General features: G+C 36.9%; 1 protein-coding gene across 1 annotated transcript in view; it reads left to right on the forward strand.

Moving 5' to 3' along the window:
• C2H8orf34 (chromosome 2 C8orf34 homolog) overlaps positions 1–14,602 on the forward strand; it is a 158,190-nt gene that overhangs the window by 51,921 nt on the left and 91,667 nt on the right. Inside the window, exons 6-7 of the mRNA XM_071737739.1 lie at positions 5,854–6,023; positions 9,918–10,084. Coding sequence (XP_071593840.1) covers positions 5,854–6,023; positions 9,918–10,084 — 337 coding nt within the window. The remainder of the gene's footprint in view (positions 1–5,853; positions 6,024–9,917; positions 10,085–14,602) is intronic.

A 14,602-nucleotide genomic window follows, 5' to 3' on the forward strand; every position in this document is an offset into this window, starting at 1 on the left:
GAGTAATCAAACTCAGAAAACAAAACACCTTTATTTTCCCTGCTCTCACCAGTGAACAGTGGTACAGTTCTAGTGCCAAGAATCTTGGGTTGTTTTCTTAGTGTCAGAAACCATTAGTCTCAAGGAAATAAAATCAAAGGGTATATAAGACACAGGAATAATGCCTAGTATAGGAGACAGTTTTAAAAATATCTTTCCTTTCTCCTGGTTAAATGAAGGCATGAACCTTTCTGACACAAGTGCGTAAATATACCTCCAATGGGTTTGCCCTATTGATCACAAGATTGATCACTGTTACCATGCAGTCATGTGCATGAGGCTGCCTTTTCAAAACCACGGCCTTTACTTATCATTTTGCCCTTGATCTTGCTGTATTTCATTGTTCATATCAAGAGTACAACAGTATCTAAGCCTTCCTACTATTTACTTAACTGTTCTCAGAAGTTATGAGAAATACAACTAGGAAATACTTTCATTAGAATTACCTTTAAGAATAGTTATATGAAACACCTCTTCATTTGGTTTTATTTCTTAAAAAAAACTATGAAATACTATGTATGGGAGGAAGAAGACACTTTGGGCTACAGCCTGTTATCATGTGTTTTTCTACATATATTTTTTAGGAGACACTACTGTGTTAAGGCTCCAGGGAGACCTTATAGCTGCCTTCCTGTATCTATAAGTTGATCATACCCAGGACCATTCTGTGGAATCCTGCCTTTAATGAATGATCTCTTACACAAGCTAGTTCTTGAAATATTTCTGTGACTTGTTTCTAAGTTTATTCTTTAGCTTAGGCCAAAAAGCAACCCAAGGCTACCTGATACTTTAACATTAGACAGACTTTTGTTCCGTTTCACCTGAAAATGTTCCTGGTGTATTTTTCCAATGGTATATATTTTTCAAATATAAATGTAGTCAATTCATTTAACTGCTTTCCCAGAAATAAATGCTGATACTGTGGTTTCCATATGTAGACTGTGGCAGCACTGGGTCACTTTTCAGACCGCATTAATCTGTGGCTTGGATTTACCATTTAGCACATCAGGTGTCTAGAAGAGCATGCCAAAACTTAGCATTGGTTCTATTATTGGTGTCATGACATAAAACTAAACACAGTAATAAATTCTTCTATATGCTCTTCCTTGCTTTGGTTTCCTGATTGTCAAGAATCATAGAATCAAAGAATACCACGTTGGAACAGATCTCAAGGATCACCCGATCCAAACTTTCGAGGTTTTCCTTTCCAAACTAAACATGGTTTAGATGAGACAGTCCAGCACCTTGAACATTCTTACTGATTAGGTCAGAGCCTATAATATTTTATTTGTGGTTTAGGCTACGAATCTGGAGAAAAGAGAGACTATGTATGTGTTTATTTTTGTTTCTAATTATGTAATTATTTTAAAATATTTCTTTCTGGATGAAGTAATCTTCAGCTTCCTTTGTCAGGACAGTACTTGAACAGTATTGTTTGTTGATGTATCTCCTCCAAGTAATCCAGTTAATGTGCCAGTTGCTTAGTTACTTGACCATTTGGATTTGGAAAACCAGTTTGCCCTGAATAACAATCACTTTGGTGGAAGGGTGTTTCATTTAATCGGATACTTGTCAAATATCTGCTCTTAGCATTTTGCCAGTACTTTGGGCGTCAGTCCAAGACAGAGGTAGTAAAAATACAGGCAGACAAGGTCAGTCTTGAGGTCAAAATGGAAGCTTTCAGTTTGACACAGGCTAATAGGATTTCTGAGTTCACTGATATTATTGCAAAAAAACCCCAAACAAACCCAAACCAGACCAAAACAAAAAACAACCAAAAAACCAACCTACACTACTGCAATTAGAACACATTTTATATATTACCTCCTTTTTAATCTGATTTCCTTCAGACTTGCAAGGTTTAGTGTTATATCTCTCTTGATGATTGAGCTCGCATCTCTTAGCCATGGAAGCTCTGTAAAATAAGTAACTGGCACTGCAGTTACTGTGTGCAAGGAAATAAAATGAGAAGAGATGCCTTGATTCTATAAAACTCACAGATTTTACAGCTAAAGTACAAAGTTAATATAACACAAATTTCTGACTCGACACACCCTTCTTAACACTGAACAAAAACTATGAATCAAAGTGTGTAGTTTCCTAAAGCTCCTTAATAATGTGAAGAATTTCATGCAAACAAAAAGTCCAGTTAGGATATTGGCCTTCCTGTGAAATTCTAAGCAGATTAAAAAAGTGTAGAGAACAGTGCAGAATTAATTTCAGAGATTTTTTTATCAAGTCTGTTGTTGTGTACTTCCCTGGGAAGTGGAAATTGAAATACTCACAGAAGGGTAGGATATTGAAGCTCCAGTGTCCTTCGTGAATGCTCTGACCATGGGACTACTGATGATGTGCCTCCTTGAGAATGTGCTGCTGCTGGAAAGCACTACTTGTCTATATGTCAAGAAGTATGCTGTAATATATGTTGTACTGTAAAATGTCTGTATTGTCAGATACAGTGAGGCAAAAAAGTAGACAGGATGCCACAGTGCAGAAACAGGTTTAAAATGGGTTTATATGATTGTACTCATTTCAGCATTTTTCTGAACTAGACCATGCAAAAAAAGGACTCATGTTGGAGACTGAATGAAATAAAGTAATTATAAAAGAGGTAGGGCAGGAAAGGTAGGCTTTTGATTTTGTAAGCAACACTTTGAGAAAGTTTTCCAAGTTTTTTTGTTTGTTTGGTTGGCTTTTTAATACTGCAAATACAGAGACTAGAAATAGTTTCTTTTTAAATACACAAGATTTCCACATAATCCAAATATTTCATGTGACTGATGCTTTTCTTAAGCTTCATATATTGGAGCTTTCACAGGTAGTGTGAGACCTGTCATAACATTGTGAAATTTGTCCAGAATTCCCAACAGTATCTTTCCATTACTTTAAGCATTAATAATGGGAGACAGCTAAGTGTTAGAGATCCAGAATGAGTCTCAAGTGAAGATGATCTAATAATTCATAGCAGATTTTGACCCTCAAGGTTAATATTAAAGCATTTTTTTCTGTGCCATGTCTAGGTATACTTTATTCTTGTATTATATTGCTACAACCAGCACAGGTTATAATTAATAAACTAGATGAAAAAACTCCTCTAAGTCATCAAAATAAACAAGTTTCTGCTCACCAGAAGTATTTTTCACTATGGAAGGTTTCTTTAGAAAGCATATCAGAAACTAGGAATACTGAGCTTTCTAAACTATGCTTCAGTAAATGAATACACAAATGTCACTGCTCCCTGGTAGGCAGTCTTCCAGTCTTTTGCCATCTTTTCCTGGTCTTCACATAAAGGAAGCCAGAGTGTTTCAAGTTGATAGCCATTGAAGTGAAACCTGAATGACACCTGGACTGCACCATAGGTTCATTTAGTGCAGATTTAAATACCTACCTGTCCTAAAAATACTTCTGTGCACACTGATGTCATTGACCATTTCTACTGTTATGGGAGAGTATGAATTTGAAATCAGTTTTCTGCTATGTACTTGTGAGGGCATTACCCTGAATATTACTGATTTGAAATCAGTATATATATAAATATATTAAAATATAAATATATATAAATGTATATATATAGATAGATATGATTAACAGCGGTGTGCTAATGTAAAAGGATTCAAAAAGGAAAGTAAGGTGATAAAGTGAGGCAAGGCATACCTATGTAATGTAAATTACATTTCTGTTGAGTACAGAGGTGCTACTTTAATCCCTAAAATATATAGAAAAGAAATGAGCAGAACAAAAGTATTCACTGTTTACTTACTCATATGCTGATGTTGCCCTGTACAGTGTCAGTAAAAACTTACAGTATTGAAAAATAGGCAAATTTTTGGGTGCTCTTCCTTTTCACTTAAGGGAATGAAAGCTTTTAGCAAGATTGACACTGCAAGTTCTTGCAAGTTGAACTTGTTCCAGGAACAATTTTTTTTAGTTACTAGAAATGATTCTAGGGAGAAAGGCAAGGGAGAAAATGGCTAGAGTAGCATGGTACTAAGTACCCAAAGGGGTTCTTACTTGAATAAACTTATGCAAGTGCCTTGTGTAATGCAGGCATTGTGGGCAGTGGAATAATATTTTTCCTACCTCAGAGGCATATGACGGTAGCCACACCTGTGACAGGTTATGCCTGTAAAGTGACCAGAGGCCACTGTCATCTACTCTGCATTACCTTCCTGTAACACAGGACCAGAAAGATGCAGCAACTGGGTTATCTGTAAATATAAAAGAGACATGCGAGTGGTTAGGGCTTCTAAAACCTCTGAAGCCATGGTGTTTTCCTCAGATTTCCCTCTTCTGTACTGGCTGCATTCAGTTTTCAGTGGTCCTCATGTGTCACGTCTGCCTTGCAGAAAACAGACATTGAGGAAAAAGTGAACTGAGGAAAAAGTGGTGGAGAAGTCTGGAGAGACCTCAGGAGAGCAGAGTGTGGTTATGCCCTCACAGGTACATAGCAAAAAGCAGAAAAAAAGAACAAGTGTGAGTGAATAATCCAGAGCCTGGGTCAGATTTGGCATTGTCAAAATGGAAGATCTTAGAGTTCTGCTGAGTAAAATAATAGCATCTAGCCAGAGTGGGATAAAAAAGTTCTTATGAAAGCATTTTCCAGCTTTTTTTTTTTGTTTTGTTATTTCATTTCAGTAGAGGACTCTGCTTCATACTGTGCTTTTACTATATCTGTGTCAATTAGGAAGAGACTTTAAAAATGGTTTGCTTTTGGGAAAATGAGAAAATATAGCTGCTAGGCTAAGTAATCACTGTTCTGTACTTTATCCAGATGCTCTTTGGAAAGCATTGGTTTATGATGGGAATATTTATTGAGACTCTGAGGTAGGTAACAGCCAAGGATGTTTCCCCTAAATTTTTCTGTCATTCAAGGCTAAGAATAGAATATATCTCTTCTAATTAGGAACACAATATTTGAAGTGCCTTTGCTGGCCTTGACAGGAGTTTAATTAAAGCAAAATAAATATTCCTATCCCATCATTTCATATCTGCTTTTGCATACGTGCATGTTTTTTTAATTTGACTGTACTGTTGCACATGACCATTTGTCTACAAGCATTCTAGTAACATTGAGAACAGAGATATTCACCACTTCAGCAGAACATACATACAACATTTAAGGACAGTTTATTTCCTTAAGGTAAATTTCTGACGTAGTAATGCAAATCATCAGTATTCCAGTTGCATTTTTTGTGCTTCTTGCACCCCTCTCCAGCTACTTCTTCCAGTAAATCGTTCAAAATATGAGTTGTAGGTTCAGAAATACATTTTACTGAAATTTTAGTCTGCAGTTTTCAGAATTGGAACATATAATATGTAAATCCCAGCAGAGTTATTTTTAAAATGCCAAGTGTAGATGATGTATTTATTAGTTTTGCATTAAATCAGAATGCAAATAAGTGTGATACTAATTATTTGCAAGTCTATTCATTGGGGTATTCATTAGACAAGTGACCTCATCTCTTGCTTAGCAGAACTGACATGATGCTGGTTTTAAGGGTTGTGCCTTAATTTTTTAAAATGATTTTTCAAGGTGATACACCAGATTTCTACAGTTGCTTTTGAAAACTAAGAAATAGGAAATACTGAGGTGGGCAAATCGGTTTTGAAATTTTGTTAATGAGAATGTTTATATTATTCTCTGAAATGATAATGTACTGTGTTGGTTTTATATTTTTAAATGAATAGCTTCATTTTCTATTTCTTTTTTTGCTATTTACTTGTGTAGTAGAGAACAATCAGTGCAGTGTTTCTGTTTTTCTTAATTTTATTTTATTCCTTTTTTAAACTTATTTTTTGTTTATTTCTCTGCAGGACACAGCAGGTTTTAACACCCCCCTTCTAAGACCTCGTGTGATTGGAGAATGGGTTGGCCGTGAAGAGAACGATGCAGATCCACTGGCTGCTGAGATGCTGCAGCCTCCAATACCAAGAAATAAAAACGAACAGTGGGACAGTGAGGATAGCAGCAGCCCTGGAGGAAGGTGGGGTTTTGGTTCAGCCTAAAAAATTCTGTAATTTATCAAGCAGAGATGTCTTTTCAACACCCTATTTCTAAGACTCCAGAATGCAGGTCTTTTGAATTCCCATGTCATAATGTGGTAGCATGCAGAATGAGTGGAAGACATTAATCTATGGCTGGTTTCTTATGATGGTTTTGTATCTGATTAACTTTATACTCATTTGCAATCCCATGGTTTTATTCCCAGGTGTAAAGTTAAGTGTATGTTGGCATGGTTGGGGGTCCATTATGTAATAATTTTGTGGTGTATGGCTTCATTACAATACTTCAATCCTTTCTGTCTTTCATTGATTGGCAGTAGCTGTTTGTTAATCTTCCTGACACCTTAGTGATATATCTGATTTTCTTATTTAAAGGAAAAATAGGTAAGGGAAACAGTATCTGTGTTAATTTTAACATAACAAATCAATCTTCAGTTCTTACACTTAGCATTGTGGTGCTAGGAACAATTCTTGCTCAAAGAGAAAATTGTATTCTCTGCAGTAAATAACTTTTGATGATTTGTTGCACTTGACTGGGGGTTGGGAGGAGTATGTTAATGCACTTCAGCAACATGGAAGAGAATGTAATTTTTACAAGGAATCCACTTTCTATGACTTAAACACAACTGTTTATCACAGGAAATGTTCACAACCTTTCTTTAAAAGGGATTGATTCCTTTTTTTTAAAAAAACAAAACCAAAACACCAACTGTTCTCCCTCATCCCTGTAGCCTTAGTACTTGGGTGCAACTAGTACTTTGATTTCAGCAGACGCCTTTCTTTTCCCCTTTTTCCCTTTTAAGAAGTCAAAAACTCTGTACTTGCCCTCTGAAAAGGTGTAAGGCACCGTGTCTGCTGTGTGCTTTCTGCACTGGGATTCACCTCCTTGTCACAAGGAAACTGGTCTGTCACTTTCTGTACTCTTAGAGTCTGCATTCATTAACTTTCCTTCATGTTGGGAAGGTCTGTTATCCACAAGTACTGATGTCTTCTTTTAATTAGATTATTGTGGGGGAAGCTGCAGCTACTACTGTTTCAAAGGAGTAGTAGTGATCCCTCAGGCAGACACCAGACTGGAACCAGCAGAACTCAGACTCTGGGTCTCTCCATTGCAGTTCCTGGGAAAGTAGTGGAGTCAGCAAACAGCACTGCAGCTTGATTGTGAGGGCTTGGGTTTCTTTTTCATAAGGCCAAATAAAGATACTAAAGAAAGATCTGTTCTACATTGCTGAGCAAATTGAAGATATTGTATCCCTTCTCTCAATGGGAAGGAGCAGAAATAAGGATCTCTGTCTAATCTTTAGAAGGGAGCAAAGAGGTTTAGTTCTGAGTAGCAAAGATTATTCAAATCAGTGTATTTTTCTCTTTGTAAAGGGTGGTACAAGCTGTGAGAAACCTCACAGCTAATGCTATAATTAAAAAATATGATTAATGGCTTTGAGAATAGTTTTGGGAAGTCTTGTTGAGAATGACAAAATCATGTTGCCTGGCATATGAACTAAGGAGAATATGAGGTACTTGATGCCAGGAAAGACTCGTGGTCTGTCTTAGTTTTTAGGTGTAGAAAGTACTGAAGAGCTGTTGAAAAATATGTATCCTGAAGTGTGAACACTGTTTTAATGGTTTACATTTGGATGACTGACTTTATGGCTGGGATAATTTTTGCTTAATTAATATTTCATCAGGTTTAGTAAGACATTTTTTAAAAGCTGCAAAAGTCTTGTGAAATTATCACAGAATTGCAGAACTTCAAGATAGTGGTGGTATGAAAATTGATGAAATTTATATATGGAAGTTTAGAAAACCCTCACTGATCAAGGTTAATCTGAATATTTAGTATTCAGTATTTAATAACTAATACTTAATAAACAGTTTCTTTTAGGTCTGATTCAGTGTTCCTGGGAATCAATTTACTATTAGCAGAACATAGGAGCTATCTATAACCCAAATGCATGAGAGAAGTAATAGATAATAATAATTTACTTTTAATGTAGCATCCAAAATCAGTGGGAATAGTTTGCGTTTTGTGACATTAAATGAAACTCTCTAAAGAGTGATACTGTTTCCAGTTGTAAAGAATTTCATTTATCTGCTTCATAGTTAAAAGTATCATAGACTCATAGAATCACAAAATGGTTTGGGTTGGAAGAGACCTTAAAGATCCCCTAGTTCCAATGCCCCTGCATGGGCAGGGAAGCCAAGTAGCCTTAAATAATTCAATTACATTTTTACCTGGCAACTGGAAGAGGGAGCATTTTAAAATTCACATTTAATGTTTCAAATTATATCTTGTCAGAGTTGATTTTGCAGCGCTCTTAATGAAAAGTGATAGTTAATTGATCGCTAATTATCAGGATTTATGTTATAAGCCAACAAACTCTCACAACACATCCTAATCTTCATTTACAGTGTAAGAACAGGAAAGTGAAAACTAATTGTCCTGTTTTTTTCCAGGTAATACATTTTCTTTTACCTATCACTAAACGTAAGAAATTGCTCCATAAATTAAATACTATATAAATAGCCATAGGATTAGGCATTGATAGATCACCTTTTTGCCATCAGTCTCACTCAACCCCCTCTCTCTGTGTTGTTTTCACAGACCATAGCATAGAAGGTTTTTTCTGGTTTTTGCTCCATTCAGTAGCGGACAGTGGGAAATAACCATTTTTTCCTCCTTGGAAACATACACTCTTGTGATGATGAGGAATGGAAGCACACTTTACATATCTTATTCCTTAAAAAAAGAAGTAGAATTAATGTTGAGCAACTGAAAGGACATGTTTCACTACTACTTTGACTGGAAAATGTAGTGTAGCCAGTCCGAGGTAGATGTGTGAGTGAGTGATGTTTTGTCAAACTAATGGTCACCTTTTTGCCCTTTTGTGTCCTCAATTGCTACAGAGGAAATAGTGTATTTGTCACTGGTTTTGTGCTGCTTTCTGTAGCTGCTGTAAGGAGGCAAGACAAAGTTTTAATATGAGATAAGGGACCGTATAAAAGTACTAATGGCAATTCTGCTGGTACTGAGCTCATATTTCAAAAATTTGAACATCATGAAAATAGGATTAAACTCATTTCCGAGTCATTATTAGTAGTCTTCTACAGGAAAAAATTCCTGGAGAAATTCCGAAAAGAAGCAAGCTTCCTGCAAAGCATCCTCAAAGGATACTGTGTGGGCACAGTGGGGAATTTGAGTAATTTTTAATGTACTGCTCTTGTTTCTTAGAGCCTGAAATGAACTAGAGCTTGCAGAGGTCCCATCCATTACCTGATGTCCTAAACTCAAAGCCTGTTCTTCATCTCTAAGGTCTTCTTTGTCTTATTAGCCTTTATCTTTGCAGTGGGAAATGAACTATCATTGAGTCTATCCAATTTCATATTTCTGGAATAGATTTGCCTTCCTGCAACAGACTGTAAGACAGGCTGAGGTGCTGCTGATACCCTCCTGTACGGGGCCAAACTCCTGTTCTGTCTATATGTTGATCCTGTAAGGAATCAGAGATTGCTCACTGGATCAAGTCCTGTGTTTGACTTTTCTGGTAACTTCTGTGTCTTTCCAGTTGTCTGTTACTTAGAGTAAGGATGTAAGTCAACAACCAGGAGAACTGTTGTAACTATACAGTCCTTAATTCTGTGGGGCTGTGATATAATCACCCAAAGAGCAGATTTTTGTTGCCAGCTTTGTGTCATAACAATACTGATTAGTAATTGACATCCTGTTCTGCATAAGTGGCTTATTGAGACAACCAGCTGGTTTATGTGTGATATGATAGTGTTAACTATAGTGTCATGGACCATGCTACTGTGACAAACATGTGACGTATTTTGTAGAGAGCACCAGTAAGAGGAAGTTGTGTTTTCCTCCTTTGCAGCTTAAAAATGGAGCCAAAGACCAAAGGACTAAAACAACAACAGCAGCAACATAAGAAATTGCTGGCTGCCATGCTTTCTCAGGACTCCTTTGATTCTGCTCAAAGCACAGCCCCATCTGTAACTGAAGAAGATATTGACAATGAAGATGATGCAATGGAACTGCTGGGTAACTGTAAAAAATTATATGTATTTTCTGATAGTCTTTAATATCAGAAATGTTTAATATCCTTTAATATCCTTAATCTTTAATATCAGGTTAATATCTGATCAAACATAGCTTACTTTGAAACTGTTCCCTGTGTTTGAAGTGTCCAGCAGCTGTGTGAAGGTTCTTAGGGTTAAACTTGCAACTTTCAGGAGTGAATGAAATAAAGACTTTATATGTGTGTAAATAAACAGCCAGCTGCATCAAAATTTCATGAAATAACAATTGCTTCAGGTACTCAAAGTAATTAATTTGATTTCCTACATAAATCACTTAGAGTTCCTACTTTGAAGATGTATTTATTAATGTAACAGGGAGCAGAATCAGCTTCTCTGGCTTTCATCTGGTTCTTTCTTTTCTTAGCTGCATCATAATTCTCACTTCACTGGATTTTACTTGAGACGTACTAGCTACAAATAGCTTACACAATGTAATTTTGTAACCTCTCCAGAGGATTTAATTGTAATTTTACAGTTGCCTGTATTACATATTAAATTGTACTCTAGAAGGCTCTATGCTCAATGCTTCCTCCCTTTTCTAGAATTACGAGTTGCAAAAGGAGGGATATTGTTGAAGAAACATTACTAATAGTCTTTTTTTCTGCCATTTTTAAAAGCTTCAGTGTAAGATGCTTAAAAGGTAGTAATGAATTTCAATTTTTTTTCCCCAGTTTTTGCTATATAGAACTTGGGATCAAAGCATGCAAATTATGCAATCTTAGGATAGTTCAGCATTCTTACATGTACAAATTCTATCACAAATTACTTGTTTCAGGTTGGACCTTAATCTAAAAATCCAAAACCCACATGGTGCTCTGCTCTGATTCTGTTTTATTCCTATTGCTTCCTCACTGCTGAGGTTGGGGGGACAGCTGGAAATACCTAGTCAAGCTCCCTGTGCAAAACAATCAGCTAGACCAGGTTGCTGTGAGCTTAGGACAGATGGGTTTTGACTCTCCAAAGATGGAGACACTACAATGTCCCTGGGCAGCATGTTCCAGTGTTTGACCATGCTCATGGTAAAAAAGTCTTGTGTTATGCTTGAATAATTGTGAGTTAATAATAGAGTTAATTAATAGATTGTTTCTTTATATTAGGTTTTTATTTCAGAAGTTTTAAGTTTGATGCATGCATTTGATTTTACAAAAAAGGAGAGAGAACAGCCTGGGTCACTCAGGTGTCACAGTGGGTCAATTAATTCTTTCTGTTTGAAGGAAGTCACAGAGTGAGTGGGCTTGAGGCCTTCATGGAATCAATTTGTATTTCCAGAACTAATCCTTCGGTTCCAGTGAAGGCCATAATTAGTCTGTAGCTGCATTACTTCCACAGTTCCTTCTGCAATTTACAGCTCTTTACAATTGTATCAATGTGACATAAAAAGAAAGATGATTTGGGTGTCTTATGCTGGTATAAACCACAGGACTCCTCTAGGATTCTGTGGCATCTGGAAGGTACGGTAGGTGAGTGTGTATGTGTGATGTTATTGGCCTCATTATGTATAAAATACAGAACAGAATCTTTTGTTAATTTCTGTGGAGATACTTAGATCCCCAAACATATCTGGAACCATTAAAGGGAGTTTAAAGGAAATTTTTTATTTTCCACTGTCTTGATGTTTGGGCAGCATTTTATCTGTGCGTAAACAAATGCTTTGTGTCTTTTTGTTTGAGTTTTGTGCTTGGGGTTGTTTTGTTTAAGAATCCACTCTGGTTTGTGCCATGCAAAACCTGGCACATATTTCTATCATGGATTTCATCAAAAACGGCAAAGATACAAAGTCAATTTAAAACTAGGAAAGGTCACAAACAGGACCTCTGATACAGGTAGGGTGTTGGATAAGGGATTCTGAGATTCTGAGGCAAAATCATGGCATGGTTGATGAGTTTCCATGGTTATAGTGATTATAATATTGCCATGTAACTGCCACTGATAGAAAATTCAGAATGTACAGCTTGCTGTTGAAATTGCTGTGCCTCTGAAAGACTGGCTTTTATTTTATTCTGATTTTCCCATTTGTTGACAGTATATGTATGTTTTTATTTGATTTAATGGTTATGTTACACCTTGCAGAACTGCTTGAACCTTTGGGATCTGACAAAATATTACACAGGAAGGGTCTTTTATTTTGAAGGCAAGAAAAAAACCTTAAGTTTCTATCAGCAAACTTAGGTATTTTTCATCACTATAGTTTCCAGATCAGTAGCTGTTTGTAACTAGGATTGAATTTTTTATCATGTACTCCATTAATCCATTAATTGCTTTGATGCTTTTTACACTCCTTATATGCAGTATAACTAATTTCAAATAATGGCTTTCTGCCATCACTGAACTGCAGGGCATTGTTGCATACAACCGCTTGACTTGTTCCCTTTAGGGTTCAGTATTTGTTGTTTATTGAGTCCTTTCATAAAAAGTTACTAAACCTCATACTTTAAAATCTGGATACTGGGAATAAAAATTCTACTATTTATAGAAGATGATTTAAATGCACACACTAGTTATGATGCAGTTTTTTTGCAGAACACAAGCTTCCATCTTTATGTGTGTTCAAGAGAATAATTTTCAGAGTTCAATTTATTTATTTAGGTGTTAAAAGCATGAAACTGGCAGTTCGTATATTTTATTTTTTTTAGAAAAAGCCTCCTACTATTCGCATCAGAATTTTCAGTGCAGGCTTAGCTAGAATGAAACATTTTAAATTGAAGAAACAGTTAAGCTGTTATACTTCTGAAGAATCCATTTCAAAAGAAACATATATAAGCAAAGATGAAAAAGAATAGTGTGTGACTACATTCTGATTTCAGTTATCACTCTTAAACAGAATCATAGAGTAGTCTGGGTTGGAAAGGACCCCAAAGATCATCTAATTTCAACCCTGACTGCATGGGCAGGACACTTTCCACTAGCCCGTGTTGCTTCAAGCCCCATCCAGCCTGGCTTGAACACTTCCAGCATCCACAGCTTCTCTGAGCAACCTGTTCCACTGTCTTACTACCCTTACAGAAAAGAATTTTTTCCTAATATCTCATCTAAATCTGTCCTCATCCAGTTGAAGGCCATTCCTACTTGCTCTGTCTCTGCACGTTCTTGTACAAACTCCCTTTTAAGCTTTCCTGTAGGCCCCTTCAGGTACTGGAAGGCTGCTGTAATGTCTCCCTGGAGCCTGCTCTTCTCCAGGCTGAGCAATGCCAGCTCTGTCAGCCTCTCTTCCTAGGAGAGGTGCTACAATCCTCTGATCATCTTTGTGGCCCTGATCTGGCCTCACTCCAAAAGCTCCATGGCTTCGTGTTGGGGACTCCAGAATTGGACAAAATACTTGGAAGGGAAGAATCACCTCCCTGGAGCTGATGGCCATGCTTGTTTTGGTACAGCCCAGGAGCTTCTTTTGGTGGAGCCCAGGACAGGGCTGGCTTTCTGAACTGCAAACACACATTGCTGACTCATGTTGAGCTTTTCATCAACCAACACCCCTAAGCCCTTCTCCTCGGGGCTGTTCTCAATCCATTGTCTGCCCAGCTTTATGATGCTGTCTGAATGCACAGGACATCTATTAACACACTGGCAACATTCTAAGCGTGGTCAGTAGTGCAGGTGGCTGAAATGGATTACTGGCAGATAGTGGAAAGGATCCTTCTGACTTCAAAAAGTTGAAGTGTAACTGTAAAATCACATGTATTGTTAATGTAAAAATGTAAAACATTTAAGGTCTGTGATTGAAAATTATATCCAGGGGCTGGTTTTGTAAACATCATAATGCCCAAGCATTGTGTTTTGTAAATCTACTTGGGAGATGAAGTAGTTTTTTGTAAACTGCAGTCCTTCTGGAATTCCATGGCACTTGGACATTAGATGTCTTTTGCGTTTGGCTGAAGTCCACTGAGACTTTGGAGTAATCATTACCTCAGAATCTCACTGATGTCAATTGGAGAGGAATGAACTGTATTTTTTCTGAAATTTCTGGGAATTGTGATTGAACAGTTACCAAATCATGACTCATTTAACTTAAAAAAAATCTTGGATGAGACAATAACTCAGTATCTCGTAGTCTACTCCTTACATAGTCTATACTGCTTTTCTAATAAGTCTCTGAGTGCTTTAATGGAAGAGTGTCCAATCTGCAGTGCTCTCAATACATTTTCTCTGGTTCAACAGACATTCTTGATTACCCTGTTTCCTAGAGGTGTTTGGCAACATGCAGGAAACAGACTCTAGACCTGGTAAGTTATTCTGTTACCAGCAGATTTTTCCTCTTTGTTGTGTCTCCCAGCTGGACAAAAACTTTTATGCTGTTATTTGACTAGAATACATGATTTGCCAGAAGAGAGGCCCTGGAAAAGGTGGTATGTGAGCTGATGTACATCTTCAGAACAGTTTCCTGGCCTGCAGCCTGTTTTGTTGGGGTTTAAGTGAATGATTGTGTGGGAGAAAGCTATGTGAACTGCTCATCATGTCCCTTTTTGATGACTCTTCCTTTTGGAAG

Source organism: Heliangelus exortis, chromosome 2 (assembly GCF_036169615.1).
Source record: "Heliangelus exortis chromosome 2, bHelExo1.hap1, whole genome shotgun sequence".
NCBI classification, from domain to species: Eukaryota; Metazoa; Chordata; class Aves; order Apodiformes; family Trochilidae; genus Heliangelus; species Heliangelus exortis.